The following is a 15,365-nucleotide window of genomic DNA, read 5'->3' on the forward strand; positions in this document are numbered from 1 at the left end:
GCTCTAGTATGCTTTGCCCCAGATTGTGTCTGTAAACCAGATGGAGCCCGTTTGCACCTTCAGGGAGTGCTGATGGTGTATGCTGTCGGGCCTTTTCCACCTGCTGATCACTCTGCTGGGCAGCTGATTTCCCAACCAGGTTGGTGCACACAAGGCTAGCCTGGCTGCTCAGGCCCTGCGTCCAGGTAAAAGCCTGGGAGGCCAAGGTCCGAGCAACGTTCCCCTTGGGCTACGACTGTTAATTGGGTCTGTCAGGTGGCCAGGATGGCGGGCGTGTGTGCTCGCGCTCCCTGAAAGTGCCGGGAGAGTCTACTGGGATAACAACCTCCTGGGTGGGTTAACACACAGATGGCCCACCAAGCCACCCAGTTCTTGGGGTCAGTCCAGGGCCTGTTGGGGCCTAGATCCCCGCTTTGTTAGCCTCAGGCTATGCCTGTTACTGGTTTTGCCTGCTAGAGCTCTCTGGGGTCCTGTAGGCAAAATGGCGGCACGCATGCCAGCGCGGGCAAAAAAACCTCCTGGCTGGGTTGGCACCCCGATGGCCCCCCTAACAGCCCAGGGCCTGGGTACAGGCCAATGCCCGTCAGGCTTGGAACCCCGCGATGTTGGCCTCGGGTTATGTTTGTGTACCTCAGTCTGTCCAATCTCTCTGGAGTCCAAGATGGAGGGGAGTCTCTCGTGACTGGCAGGAGGCAGAGTTCTGATGTGGCTTCTGTGCATGAAAGGCACCGTAAATCCTCAGGTGCTTGCAGCCAAGCTGGCCAGCAAAGGTCAGTGGTCATGGGTGCAGGGCCCAACTGGACCCTGTGTCGCCTTGGTTCCACAGCTGATGGCCCTTCGGCTGGACCAGCCACTGCTGCACTGCCACCACCACCGCCGCCGCCGCTCTCCAGGTCCTCTGTATCTTATGGTTTTTAGCTTGTGGCTTTGTAGGACTCCTAAAAGTAGATAGAGGTCTGACTCTTTTGTCTGCTCTTGAGACCCATTTGCTCCTACAGAGCTGCCTTACAAGTCTTGGACTGGGAAAAATGGAAGGAGGGGCTATGATCAGGGTGTATTCTATTTAAGAATAAATTTTAAAATGTATATACATGAGTTTTGTGTTTTAACTTACTACATATGAATTCAAAAGAAGACAACAATAATTAAATAAGAAAGGACCTATTCTCTATAATGCCCTAAATGTGGCCAAGATGAAGGCCTTTTGCCCACCCCAAAAGTGCATTTGAGGAAATTGGAACAGGAGATAAGCCACTGAGTTACCATGACTTCTGTTATTTGTATTTTAGCTGTTATTAATTTAAGGCAATTTCATATATTGTATATTTATCCATGAACCTTTCTTCATCTCCCTCTTCTTTGGTGTGCCTATTTTGAAGCAGATGTTCTGGTGCTCTGGCTCTTATGATGTATCTGCCTCTTCTGCAAGGATTCCCAAGTGTTACATATAAGATGTTGTATTGTAGATGTATCAAGAGATGTTTTATGACTGGAATGTAAACTTTCAGGATATTGGGGAATTCAGAGAGTCTTCATAATTCTGTACATGACTTAAATGCTACCCCAACATTTGCTTTCTCTTTTTCTAATAGAAATGAGCACATTAGAAACACAAAACACCTCATCCCGTTTGGCCTTAATGTTTCTGTGTTGGGATCTTATTGAACTGCATGATTGTTGATTACTCTTCTCAAATACCTGGTGCTGGCCAAGTAGTCATCACATGTCATTTCTTATGTATAATGTCTTCTTAATCAGTCTAGTCTTTTCTAAAGAAATATTTTAAATATGATTCCTAAAGGGACACCTTAAGTTCTCAGGTCTCTATACAGTCCTTGGTGTCATATTCTGGTTAGAGCCTAGGCATCACACAAGTCAAACTTTATGTGAACAAAGAATTGGTCAATGTGCCAGGGGTAGGGGTGCTATTTCTGAGTTTGAGGCCAGCATGGAAACCCTGTCTTGAAAAACCAAAAAGAGAGAGAGAAAAGAAAAGGTCAATGCAGTAAAATCTTATCTATATGGTGAGATATTACGAAGTGTAACTTAAGCCGGGAGGTGGGGACTCAAGCCTGTAATCCCAGCACTCTGAGATGCAGAGGCAGGTGGATTTCTGAATTCGAAGCCAGCCTGGTCTACAGAGCAAGTTCCAGGACAGCAGAGAAACCCTGTCTCGAAAAAAACAAATCCAAAAGACCAATAAATAAATAAATAAATAAATAAATAAATAAATAAATAAATAAATAAAATAAAAAAGAAAGAAAGAAAGAAAGAAAAGAAAAGAAAAGAAAAGAAAGACATGTAACTTAGAATAAGCCTTTAGGAACAACATGAGACAGAGGGAACCATACTGGCTAACCCGAGGGAAGGAAAAAAATTTAAGAATTCATTTCTGAAAGTCTAGGATGATTAAAGAAAGTGGCCTTGGATGGACATTACAATCTACTTCTCCCAGTGTTCTCAGATGCACAGGACACTCTAGCAAACCACCAATGAAAAGTTTCCAGAAGAGGATTGAAGCTGTGAATGTCAGAAAACATTTGTGTGCTCTCAGACTGGAAAAATATTCAATATTTAAAGCTGTTTTATGTTGGGGACAATTAGTTAAGATTTTTCAAGTGTGTCCCCAACAAAAAAAACAGCTATAAAATAATAGAAGTGAAAGATGGGGCGAAACTCACTTTCATTTTCTTCTAGAAAAAAAAATCTCTTCTCTCTGAATGATGAGAACATGGTTCTTTCACAGATGGTAAATAATTATATTTGTTTATATAAAATTGGGATTCAAGCTTTTATTGATCAACAAATCTGCCTACAGTACATCTCTGTGCCTCTGCTTGACACCACTAAGTTAGAATCAAACAAATACATAATAATATAATAGTCCTGGAATCCTACTTTGTATCCTGAGCACACTTAAAAGTTCCAATTCTACAGTAGATTCTTGATTCTAATGAGCAATTCTTACAAATATGTAAAAACAAATGAAAAGCAGTAACCACTGTGAAAGTAAGTGTTCTGGGAGGAACATGTGGACTACAGATATGAAGCAAGCAGTCACCCATCTTTTATATTTATTATCATTATAATTTTGTCTTAGGGTTTTACTGTTGTCAACAGACCCCATGACCAAGGCAAGTCTTAAACAGGACAATATTTAATTGGGGCTGGCTTACAGGTTCAGAGATTCAATCCATTATCATCAAAGTGGGAGCATGACGACATCTAGGTGGGCAGGGTGAAGGCAGAACTGAGGATTCTTTTGTTGTTGTTGGTGGTGGTGGTGGTGGTTTATCGAGACAGAGTTTTTTCTGTGTAGCCCTGGCTGTCCTGGGAGAGCTGAGGATTCTACATCTTCATCTGAAGGCTGCTAGTGGAAGACTGGCTTCCAGTCAGCTACGATGAAGGTCTTAAAGGCCATAACCACAGTGACACACATATTCCAACAGGGCCACACCTTCTAATAGTGCCACTCTCTAGGCCAAGCATATACAAACCATCATAATATTTAACCACAATAAAGAGAGGACACATTACCATAGAAAAGCACTAGCATACTAGATATAGCTTCCTATGATCATATGTAGGCAGTACAGTAGTAAGGCCTGACAGTGCAATGGAAAGTTCCAGGCAGTAGCTGTATATGAGGGAACTCTTGGCTACATCCAGGAAACTCAAACATCTATCCTCACAATCAAGGAACATGCCAACCCAGCCAACTGGTTTCTCTATATAGTGGTGATGAAATGTTGGGCAGGTAGTGAGGAGGCTGTATTGATCACCCTCCTTCAAACACACAAGAAGAAATGCACCTACAGATCCAATCTCATAGTTTCTCTTCTTTAACCAGACATTGTCACAGACCCCTACAGCCCATTGCTCATGGTTCTTCAAAACCAGCTCCCAGTAATGTTTTCCAGTGGTGAAGCTCTCTGCTCCCCAGGAAGCACGATAGCATCCAGGTACTGCCAGAAATGGATTTTCATTGCCAGATCTAGAGGTGAATCTTCTGACATCAAAAACTACACTTGGGAGGCAGTTGTATAAGATTAAATTTTGAAAGAAAAATTTCACTGTAGGAAGAGACAAAATTTTAGTTAAGCCAGGCAGTGGTGGCACACTCCTTTATTCCCCGCACTTGGGAGGCAGAGGCAGCAGATTTCTGAGTTCGAGGCCAGCCTGGTCTACATAGTGAGTTCCGGGACAGCCAGGACCACACAGAGAGAAACCCTGTCTCAAAAAAAAAAAAAAAAAACAAAAAAAACAAAAAAAAAAAACAGAAAGAAAACAAACAAACAAACAAACAAAAAACAAAACCAACATAAAAAAAGAAAGAAATTTTAGTTAAAACAAATATTTACATTTGTCAGGTGTGAGAGAGAGGTCCCTAAAAATTTCCTGGGTTTTAAAAATAGAAAGTCTAAGACTGGAAGGGTAGCTATAGCCCAGATAAATCAAAGTCAACAATTTCCCCAAAGAAACAGAATGAGCACATAATGAAAACTTTTTTGAAAATCTGGAGAAGCTGCAGAGGTCGAAGCCATAGCACAGAACTGCACAGTTCTATCAGGGGCTTTGGTTACACTGGGCAAACAAGCTGTGTGCAATGCATTGAGGACCCCCTGAAGGCTGTTCCCCTGAGTCTCCATCAAATGTTATTCCTAAGTCCTAGGTCATGATTGCTTTCATCTTATGGTTTTGATTTTCATCCCACTATGCAGATTTGTATGCATTAGAAATTGTTCCCTAGTAGCAAGTGTCTGCATTTAACTAAACCCTGGTTCCTCTGATATTCTTTTCCTGTGATGTTACAATCCATATTTTGATCTCTCAGTATGATTCAGACTGCCCCATGTCTTATCAACTTGTTTTATTTTTATTGCCTGTGATATATGACTTTGGATCTCTGTGAGTCTGAGCCCAGCCTGGTTTACAGAGCTAGTCCCAGGATAGCCAGGGTTACAAAGTGAAATAATGCCTCCAAAATAAAATAATCAATTGCTAAAATATTTAATAGAAAACATACAAATATTTTAATCACTTAATATATGTTAAACTGTCCCGAATTAATGATTCTCTGTGTCTAAACGAACAAATGATACTACAATTTTCAGCCTGAACAATGTACATCATTAAATTGGTATTCATTAATCTTTGTTTGTAAAATAACTGTTTGACTAAATATGATTATAATGTGGCTTAACTAGACATATATTTTAGGGAATTAAAATATTCATTGTAAAAGGTAATCTGACTGTTGAAGGGCACCTCTGGTCATTATATCAGTGCTGACACTCACCTTGGAAGTACTCAAACCTTTCAGTCAACCCAGTATTGGGTTGGGCACTGAGTTTTGGTTTCATACCCTGTGTCATCAGGCTTGGCTGCACTAACTCCGTCCTGCAAGGAGAAGACATTGATAGGAATGTGCTACAGATATCACCCCAGTGATGAGGAGAAATCTTCATTCAGTGCTAAGTATTAAAACCCTTGTCCCACAACCTGACAACTGAAGTTCAATCTCAGGAACCCATGGTGTAAGGAAAGGACAGACTCCTGAGAGTGCTCCTGTGTCCTGCACACATGTGTACTCACATAGGTATTCCTAACAAATCAAATTAATAAAAGGAAACACCTGAACATTTTTCATACAGAAAATTTTCTGATAATAAAGAAACCCCATGGTCAGGAGACAGGGTGGCTTCCTCTTAGATGCTCTTTCTCAAGCCCTTCCTGTTACCAACCTCTTCCCTATGCTTCCAGCCCCTTTCTTCTACTATCAGGAAAGTACAGCCCATGGGCCTCAATGATTAGGATTTGAAAATGACAAATTTTAGTTCAAGACTATTACATACACTGCTTCATTCATAGAGAAAAAGAAAAGACACTCTCTGGTAACTCCAAACAGGCATCATATCCATGAACACAATCCCAAACCCATCATCCATAAACAACTACATATTTTCTATATAAAGTGTATTTGTACATTGCTAAGAGAACTTGTTCAACTTTGTAACATAGTTCAGGGTATCCTGGCTTACACTGAGGATTAAACTCACCTTTTGAACAAGTCATCCAAATCCTGAAAACAAAACAAGAGAAGCTTAGATATCTGAAGGAACAGCCCACAACGTTGTTATATATATACATAAATTTTTTTAGAGATTTATTTATTCATTTTATGAATGCACTCTTGATATGAGTGCACTCTTGCTCCCTACAGACACACCAGAAGAGGGCATCAGATCCCATTACAGATGGTTGTGAGCCACCATGTGGCTGCTGGGCATTGAACTCAGGAGTGCTGGAAGCAGTCAGTGTTCTTAACCACTGGACTATCTCTCCAGTCCATACAGTTTTATATATAAAGATAATTGCCAGTCATCACTACACAGATTCATCCTGCAAATGTATTTTCACGTCCCAGTGCAATGCCAATGACATGGATTAGCACAATAGAATGAATTCTTAATGAAATCAGGCTGTGAGAATATGAGAAGCATATGGGTAGGAGTTATATACTGCTGTGTAACAAGCAGCTGTCTGCAACGAGGACTTTCTTTGACCTTGTACACAAAACATAGGATACTTTCATTAAGGGTACTTCAAAACTGAAGCCTAAGCCCTACATGGTGCCTCATATCTGTAACTCTAGAATTTTGGGTTTAGGTCTCAGGAATCCTGTGAATCCGAGGCCATTGTGCACCAATAAAGAAGAACATATATCAAATCCCCCACCTCCTAAAGAAATCTCAAAAACACAGCATTCAAACAGAACAAACTTATGGTAGACTACTTTAAAACTGTACTAGCATGCAAGAAGAGGTAAAATGGAGTGTTTTGTCATAAGTATCACTTAATTTGGGGTTTCAAAGACTCAAGCTACAATTACAAAAAAATGAGATATTCTGTATGGAATCTGCTGACACAATGTCAACAAGCTTGCTCTTTTTAGGATATTACAGAAATTATCTCTCCATATTTTTCTTAAAACCTGATAATAAGTACAGGGGATATAGAAAGGGATCTCAGATGTAACAGTCATAGGTGTGGGCCTCAGATAATAAAGGTGTTTGAAGCCCTCTTCCATGCTTACCTGCAGCAGCAACACCTCATATGACTTCTGGTACATGGCTATCAGCTCCTGACACATTTCTATTAGTTGACTCCTCTTATGTACCCTCATGTTTTCACGTTTCTTGAACTCCTCTAAAATAGTGTTGCTTTGATTTTTCATACACGCCATATATTGATTCTCTTTTCATCAAGGGGTGGATATAGTTTGCTATACTCTGTCCTGATCATTTCCTCCTGTAGGGTCACAAAGTCCTAAAGGAAAAGGGACATCCTAGATCATATCTAGAGAGTATTTGATCCTCTCCACTGAGTTCTTCTAGGTTTAAATTCACCTACAGGAAACAATCAGGGTGCTGCACATGCTGATTTACTGTCCCACTTTTCAGAAAATGTAAATCATTTGATTTTATACATTTCTTCATTATTAATAGTGGAAGCAAACAAACCCATCCTTTTCCCTTCCCAGTTTCTTCTATTAAGTGAGATTCTGAGATATCTGGAATGAAAGATTTTGATTGATAAAATGTTCACTCAAAAATGAAACTTTGCCCTGGGCAGTGGTGGCACATGCCTTTAATTCCAGCACTTGGGAGGCAAAAGCAGGCAGATTTCTGAGTGTGAGGCCAGCCTGGTTTACAGAGTAAGTTCCAGGACTTCCAGGGCTACACAGAAAAACCCTGTCTCAAAAAAACAAAAAAGAAAACAAAGAGAAAGGAAAAGAAAAAAATGCAACTTTGCACATACATAATAACTGAAATTCCAAGTGGAGTCATAGAGTCTGATATACTCTGCTAAACACTCAGAAAATCACCCATTAATATCAAACTTTTCTGCCATATGGTCAGGCCTTTCTCTCTGTGTTCAAAATTGGATTTTGCCTTTAAGAATTTAACATTAACATAAAAGAATTTCCTAGCATCACGTCCCATGTATGATCCTCAAATTTCGAATACCGACTTTGCAAGATATCTGCATCTGGTCGCCTTACACATCACTCTCATACCCACCAACCACTCAAAGATTGTTCTCTTCTGTGCCATTATGTTCTCCTGCTGTTCTTGGATCTTATTCAATAAAGATGCCATTTTCTGTTCAAGTTTCAGCTCTAATAACGAAATAAATAAGTCAATAAGTATATAAATATCATTCTTACACAAATAATGAGTTACCTGATGACAAACTCTAGCACTGAACACAATTACTTCAGAAAGGGTAGAAGACAGATTACAGCGCTATTTCTGTTTTATTTTAATAACTATGGAACTTTAGATTTCAGATCATAGAATTACAGAATACAACCATCCTGAGCTCAAGTAAAGTGATGGGACTGTAATTGATGATTGTCTGGATAATTAGCATCTGATTGGGATTCCCAAATGCTTCTAACCACCTCATTCCAATGTACTTTTGGGATTTTAGTCTCATGTCAGTTTTTAAAGCAGTTTTTAAAGATGTAAATTTACAATGGTTATACTTTTTAATGACCTGAACATAATGAAACATGAAACTAGAAATGAGATTTATACTTATGCACCTCTCAAGGATTGTTTATATTTTATAGTCATTCCTTATTCCTTGTTTAAAAAGTACCAAGATTTGGAGGACAGTGGATTGCTCAGAATCAGGACAAGCCTCTCCCTGTGCTCTGCTAAGCCTCACTCTCTCAAGCTCTCATACTTTTTTCCCCAGAGACATCACTTGCCATTTGCATACAAACATGCACTTCAATAGTGCAGTGTGTGTGACCTCTGTGATCCTCGGGGTCAGAACACAATTGACAGAGGAAGGCCCTGCTCTCCCCACAGAATTTTGTCTTTCTTTCCTTGTGGGTCATGCACTCATGCTCCTCAGAAATCAAATACTTCATGAACCTGTTTTTTCTCACAGCAGATACCAGGTAACAGATAGTGATGTTATTTCTGAATGTCCCATTGGAGGGTTGCCTACATATAGGGCAGAGGTCAGGGATTCCAACGTCTTCTGAAGAAAGGATGAGACAGGCCTTGCAGAAGGTATAGCCACACCTTAAGAAGACTGGATCCATAAAGATGCCCTGGCAAATGCAGCAGGTAAGTGTTTCCTGGGGGGTTTGCAAAATGTCTGACTCCATTTTTCTGAGGGAAAAAACAGAATTATTATTATTGAACCAGAGAGGAGCAAGAGACTAGACAAAATTTGATTAAACTTGTGATTAAACTCTGATTATGGTAATACAGACTTATTTTGTTTGCCCAAGAACTTTTCCCTACACATTGTTTGATGTGACACCATTCTAGATCTAACATCTGCATTCTTCCTGAAGACTTCAGCCCACACTGGTATGTTTTTAAAGGCTAGAGATATTCCTCTCCAATGCTATAGAGAAAAATACCATACTGAGGAGTGATCCAAGTCCTTCTGCTCCATAGGCCGGCCTTTCACTGCAGGCATGTGAGTAAACAGCTCCTTCATTTGTTGTCTATTTAATAAAATACGCACTACTTCATGCCTTCTCTACTAAATACTTTTGTTTGGTATCTGACTTTTATTTTCTTATTCAGATTCCAGTTCCCCATCCCTTGAATCTTCATGGGAAATATCACTCACTTCTCTTCTTTCTGCTACAAAATACCTAAAGTAAGAATTTATTCTGTCTCCTATTTCAAGGATATCATGGTGAGGAAGAAATGGTTGCAGGAGCTCAAGGTAGCTAGGTTCTCACATGACTTCCAAAATCAGGAAGCAAAGAGCAAAGGAAAGCTTGCTCCTCAGCTCCCCTTCCCCCTTTTTCTTCATTGGAGCCCTCAACCCATGGGCTGGAGGAACGATCTCACCAGCATTTAGTGTGCCTCTTCACAACTGAATGAATCTAATCCAATAGCCTATCACAAATATTATCACATGATTTCTACAGCAAACCTGCTCCCCTCAAGTTGAACACACTGGGAATTCTTTTTTTTTAAAGATTTATTTATATTTTATATATGTTAGTACACTGTCACTGTCTTCAGACACACCTGAAGATGGCATCGGATCCCCATTACAGATGGTTGTGGTTGCTGGCAATTGAACTCAGGACTTCTGGAAGATCAGTCAGTGCTCTTAACTGCTGAGCCATCTTTCCAGCCCAGGGGCAATTCTTTGTAGACACTTATTTACCCCCCCAAAACCAACTCCTGCCTTGAGTTGGTTGGAAGAAATCTTGAGGTATAAATGAAGCTATCATGTCTATGTGAGACTTGGTTATCTAACCAACAGGTATGCATTTCCCATCTCTTTTAACTTTTACATGTAGAAATAATCTCAGGTCCAGCAGTGGTGCATGCCATAAATCCCAGCACTTGCAACACAGAGAAAGGTAGATTTCTGAATTCAAGGCCAGCCTGGTCTACACAGAGAAACCCTGTCTCAAAAAACCAAAAAAAGAAAAAAGAAAAGAAAAGAAGGAAAAGTAAAGAAAGAAAAGAGAAAAGAAAAGAAAAGGAAAGAAAGAATCTCAGTGTGATTGAGGCAAATTTTGTCAAAATAATTAAGCTTCTGCAGTTGGACACAGATGGAATCAAATGGCTTTAGCTGGTGGGTCTGTGTTTTTCAAATTCTAATACTAATATTATCAACAATTAGATTAGCAAAAACACTGTGACTTTAATGCTGCCTTCCTTAATTTAGCTAATGGTCATGTTTTCCTTTGGCATGTACAAATAAAATTTGTACATTAGATATTTCACTACAAAACAAGAACACAGAGATAGCCCAGATAAAACACAGAAATGAAAAATTGCATCAGATTTTAACCAGAATGTACTCTTATGAGTAAGAGGGTGGTTAGTTTTCTCTACTTTAATTACGTGTAATCTTCCAATCTAACATACCCAACTCTAGCAGGAATAGCCAATTCTACCATGGTCGTCCACTTAAGTACCCATTTATACTGTGAGATCTTCCCTCCTGTAATTTATTTTATTTTATTTTGGGGGGTATTTTTGGATTTGGTTTTTTCAAGACAGGGTTTCTCTGTATAGTCCTGACTGTCCTGGAACTCACTCTGTAGACCAGGCTGGCCTTGAACTCAAATCTGCCTGCCTCCCAAGAGCTGGGATTAACGTTGTGCACCACCAACACCCGACTCCTCCTGTAATTTATAACAGAAGAACAATGAAAATTCTTTTGCTGAAAATTGAGTTTTACTTCTATACTTTCCTAGATATCTTTAAATTCCAATGTCCTTAAACCATTCAGGGCATTTATTAAGCATAAAATGCTCTTGAAATATTTAAAATTTAGACAAAGCACAAAATTGAAAAGTATCATTAAACTATCTTTCAATACATCAGATCAAGTAAAATGTGCATAATGATAAATTTAAAATTATTTATAACCTTAACCCACATTATATCCCAAGAAAGAAATCCAAAGGCAAACTGAATCAGGTTTTTCTAAATAGCAAAGTATAACTTCTAAGCAAACACCTGTTTCTATTTAGTTAAAACAGGGACTATGAAGGAATTTTCTCTTGTAAATTGTATACTTACACAAGCAATTATCCCTGTGCTCAGCAATGCTTGGTAGCAATACAATACTAGCTCAGTTCTGAGATCAGATCCTCAGAGCACAGGGGTCTAGCAGTGTCTGGACCTGAAGGTTGGAAACATGCTGTGGTCTGATCTGAAGTAGAATAAATCTGGTGGGCCATAGGACTGTGCTTAGAGTCTCTAAAGGCCACTCCCACTTCCGCCCATGGTCGCTTTTACTAATGCTTCCAATGGGTGAGCTTCTCTAAGTGGGATTATCTAAATGGATGGAAGATTGAACTAATACTTTGGCCAATCTCCACAAGCTAATCTCCCCCAAGTGATTTCCTTAATCACTGTTTAGCTGGGTGTGGTAGCTCACACCTTTACCCAGAGTTCACAGAATTAGAATGCTGAACCAGGAGGATTTTTAGTTAAAGGCTTTCCTAGAATGTGCAGTGAGAAATTTTCTAAAGAAAAAAATTAGTAATTTTACTACACTGTTTTACTGTAACTACATTTTGTGCAATGTGCTTATACTTTGATACTTTAATTGTCATCAATGGTGGCATAATTAATCTCTCATTCTAGCAAATATCAACATGAACATCTTTTTAGTTCTTTGGAGGATTTTTACAACTTCTTTTGTTCATATTGATCTCAACTGCTACTTCTTCCAAGTCTACCCCCTTTACTGACTCGACTTTCTGTTCTAAAAGGGAAAATGCATGAATCTCCCTCTATTTACTTTTGACTGTGTATAGTAACTGTCTTAGTCAGGGTTTCTATTCCTGCACAAACATCATGACCAAGAAGCAAGTTGGGGGAGGAAAGGGTTTATTGAGCTTACACTTCCACATTGCAGTTCATCACTAAAGGAAGTCAGGACTGGAACTCAAGCAGGTCAGGAAGCAGGAGCTGATGCAGAGGCCATGGAAGGATGTTTCTTACTGGCTTGCTTCCCCTGGCTTGCTCAGTCTGCTCTCTTATAGAATCCAAGAGCACCAGCCCAAAGGTGGTACCACCCACAAGGGACCCTCCCCACTTGATCACTAATTGAGAAAATGCCCCACAGCTGGATCTCATGGAGGCACTTCCCCAACTGAAGCTCCTTTCTCTCTGATAACTCCAGCCTGTGTCAAGTTGACACATAAATCTAGCCATTACAGTGACAGTAGACTTCAAAGATGCCTGGCTCCCAATCTGTTGAGTTCACATTAACTAAACAGTTGTGTGTTAATGTTGTAGATGTGAAATAACTAGGAACCTTCCACATCTCAGTCAGTCTTTTGCTTGCTTTGTGTCTGGATGGTTTATTTTTTAATATGATCTTAGTTAAAATAAAATTCCATAGTTTTTCCTCTCCCTTCCTTTCTTACAGGTTCTTCATAGAAGTGGCTACTATAGCTTTGGCTAGGATTTTAGGTAGATTCTCAAAGCTCAAAATGTCATGGTTTGGGTAGTTTTTTTGCTCCTCAAATGATCCAGTCAAGAGGGGAAAAAATCCTCACAAGAAAAATTCTAGCCCCTTGAGTTATACTTAATTCCAGATGTAGTCAAATTACTACCAAGAACAGTCATCACAAGGGCTGAGCACTTTGTATTGGGTGATCAGTTAGAAAGCTTATCCCTGATACAGGCTAATTCTTTGTCTAGGTGTCAGAGCTAAGGTCTTCACCTCAGCTGCCAAAAAGCAGAGAAGCAGAATACCTGCCCTCACTCACTCCTTTCTTTTATTCCTGTGTGCCTAATCTGTTGGATGGATGCTCACAGGATGGCTCTTCCCTCTTGTTCTCTGAAAGGCCCTCATAGACATACCCAAGGGAATAGACTGTTGATTCCTAGGCACTTCTTTTTTATCACTGAAAATAAATTTTTCTCATGAAGTGGGGCTTCCCATTTAGAGCTGCCCATTTTTGGGTTTGATGCACTGTAGACAACAAATTCCTTTAATATATAGAGATTTTTCTAAGAAATTATTTTTATAAGAAATTATTTTCTAAGAAATTTCTCTAGAGAACCCTGATGTATACAGAAGTTGGTACTGGGGCCTAGGGTATTACTGTGATAGGCTTTTCCATGTTTTTGTTTGGAGGATGTTGATTTGGCATCTTTGGATGTGGAAAGCAGTGAAGTGCTTGAAGTTTGGTCTAGTAGGAATATGGGAGACTTTGGTGCTGAGGCTGATTTGAACTGTGGGAGAAGAATGTCAGAATGAGGCCTAGAGACTGCTCTTGTGCTTTTAGTGAAAAATGTGCCTGCATTTTGACCTATGGTTTTTTTTTTTTTTGTCCTAGTTTTAAGAGTCTGCCTGAGGGTAGGTTGAAGAGACTCAGATTAATTGAACTGACAAAGGAAGTCTCAAAGGGCAGTGGTGGCACAGGCTTTTAATCCCAGCACTTGAGAGGCAGAGGCAAGAGGATTTCTGAGTTTGAGACCAGCCTGGTCTACAGAGTTAGTTCCAGGAAAGCCAGGACTATATAGAGAAATCTTGTCTCGAAAACAAAACAAAACAAAACAAACAAAAACCAAAACCAAACAAACAAACAAAAAGACAAAGGAAGTCTCAAAAATACCCAGAATAGACTTTGTTCTCTCTTTAATTCTCATGAAGAGTGTTTTGAACAATTATAGCAAGCTTTGAAAGAAAAATATAAAATGTATTATTCAAGTACTAAAGGCGCACCAGCTGGCCAGTGGTGGCACACGCCTTTATTCCCAGCATTTTGAAGGCAGAATCAGGTGGATTTCTGAGTTCAAGGTCAGCCTGGTCTACAGAGTGAGTTCAAGGACAGCCAGGGCTATACTAAGAAACACAGGTTGAAAACAAAAACAGACACAAAAAACAAAAAAACAAAAGGGAGTGCACTAGGAATTGAAATGTAGCTTGATCCTGATTTCAAGGATATTATATTGAGCCTGGCAGTGGTGGTGAATGCCTGTAATCCCAGCCCTCTGGGAGGCAGAGGATTTCTGAGTTCTAGGCCAGCCTGGTCTACAGAGTGAGTTCCAGGACAGCCAGGGATACACAGAGAAACCCTGTCTCCAAAAAACAAAAAACAAAAATAAATAAATAAATAAATAAATAAATAAATAAATAAATAAATATACAGAAGCGATAGTACCTGAGTCTGAATCAATAGGACACACATAGAAAGACCAGACATATATGTGTGTGTGCTTATAACCATAGCACTATCTATGGTAGGGACGAGAACACAGCTCTGACTTAATGTCTGCCAGCCTACCTTGAGCTTCAGTGAGAGACCCTGCTGAAGGGAAGAAATCAGAGAAGTGAACAACGTAGCAGAATAGTGGATGCTCTCTTGTGGCCTCCATGAAAATGGGCACAGCAGGTCCTCACACAAAGGCATGGATACACCACAAGCTAATGAGCAAACTTACATGCCACATACACGTGTACTCACAGACATGGGGCTTCAAATTTATTTTAGCCTTAATTTTCTTGTGTATAAATCCTTTGCTAAATATGTTGATGTGTATGCACCTTGTGAGTGTTGGTTTTTTTCCACGCAGGTTGTCTGCCTACACCGCAGCACAGGTCACCTGTCTGCCTGCCACGTGGGCTGCGGGGATGCGGTGGAGATGTGGGCCACAATGAGATACACCAAGCTAACCAGTTCCACATGGGGCTTTAAGATGGGGAAAGATGTACCGGGCAGGAAGAAGGAAGGAAAAGAAAGAGGGAGAGCAGAGAAGGGCTAACCCATTATATATGGGTGTTGATGTAAATTACAGGTAAAGGTGGGCCATTGAATTCTGGGTATATGGCGGCTG

At 40.0% G+C, this 15,365-nt stretch overlaps 1 protein-coding gene across 1 annotated transcript in view; it reads right to left on the reverse strand.

The window, feature by feature from the left end:
- LOC127689690 (tripartite motif-containing protein 43C-like) overlaps positions 1-7,186 on the reverse strand; it is a 32,059-nt gene extending 24,873 nt beyond the window's left edge. The window contains exons 1-2 of the mRNA XM_052189338.1: positions 7,097-7,186; positions 5,366-5,400 (exon numbers count right to left, since the gene is read on the reverse strand). Of these exons, the coding sequence (XP_052045298.1) occupies positions 5,366-5,400; positions 7,097-7,186 (125 nt within the window). The remainder of the gene's footprint in view (positions 1-5,365; positions 5,401-7,096) is intronic.
- Between the last annotated feature and the right edge of the window lie 8,179 nt (positions 7,187-15,365).

Source organism: Apodemus sylvaticus, chromosome 7 (genome assembly GCF_947179515.1).
Source record: "Apodemus sylvaticus chromosome 7, mApoSyl1.1, whole genome shotgun sequence".
In the NCBI taxonomy this organism is placed as follows: domain Eukaryota; kingdom Metazoa; phylum Chordata; class Mammalia; order Rodentia; family Muridae; genus Apodemus; species Apodemus sylvaticus.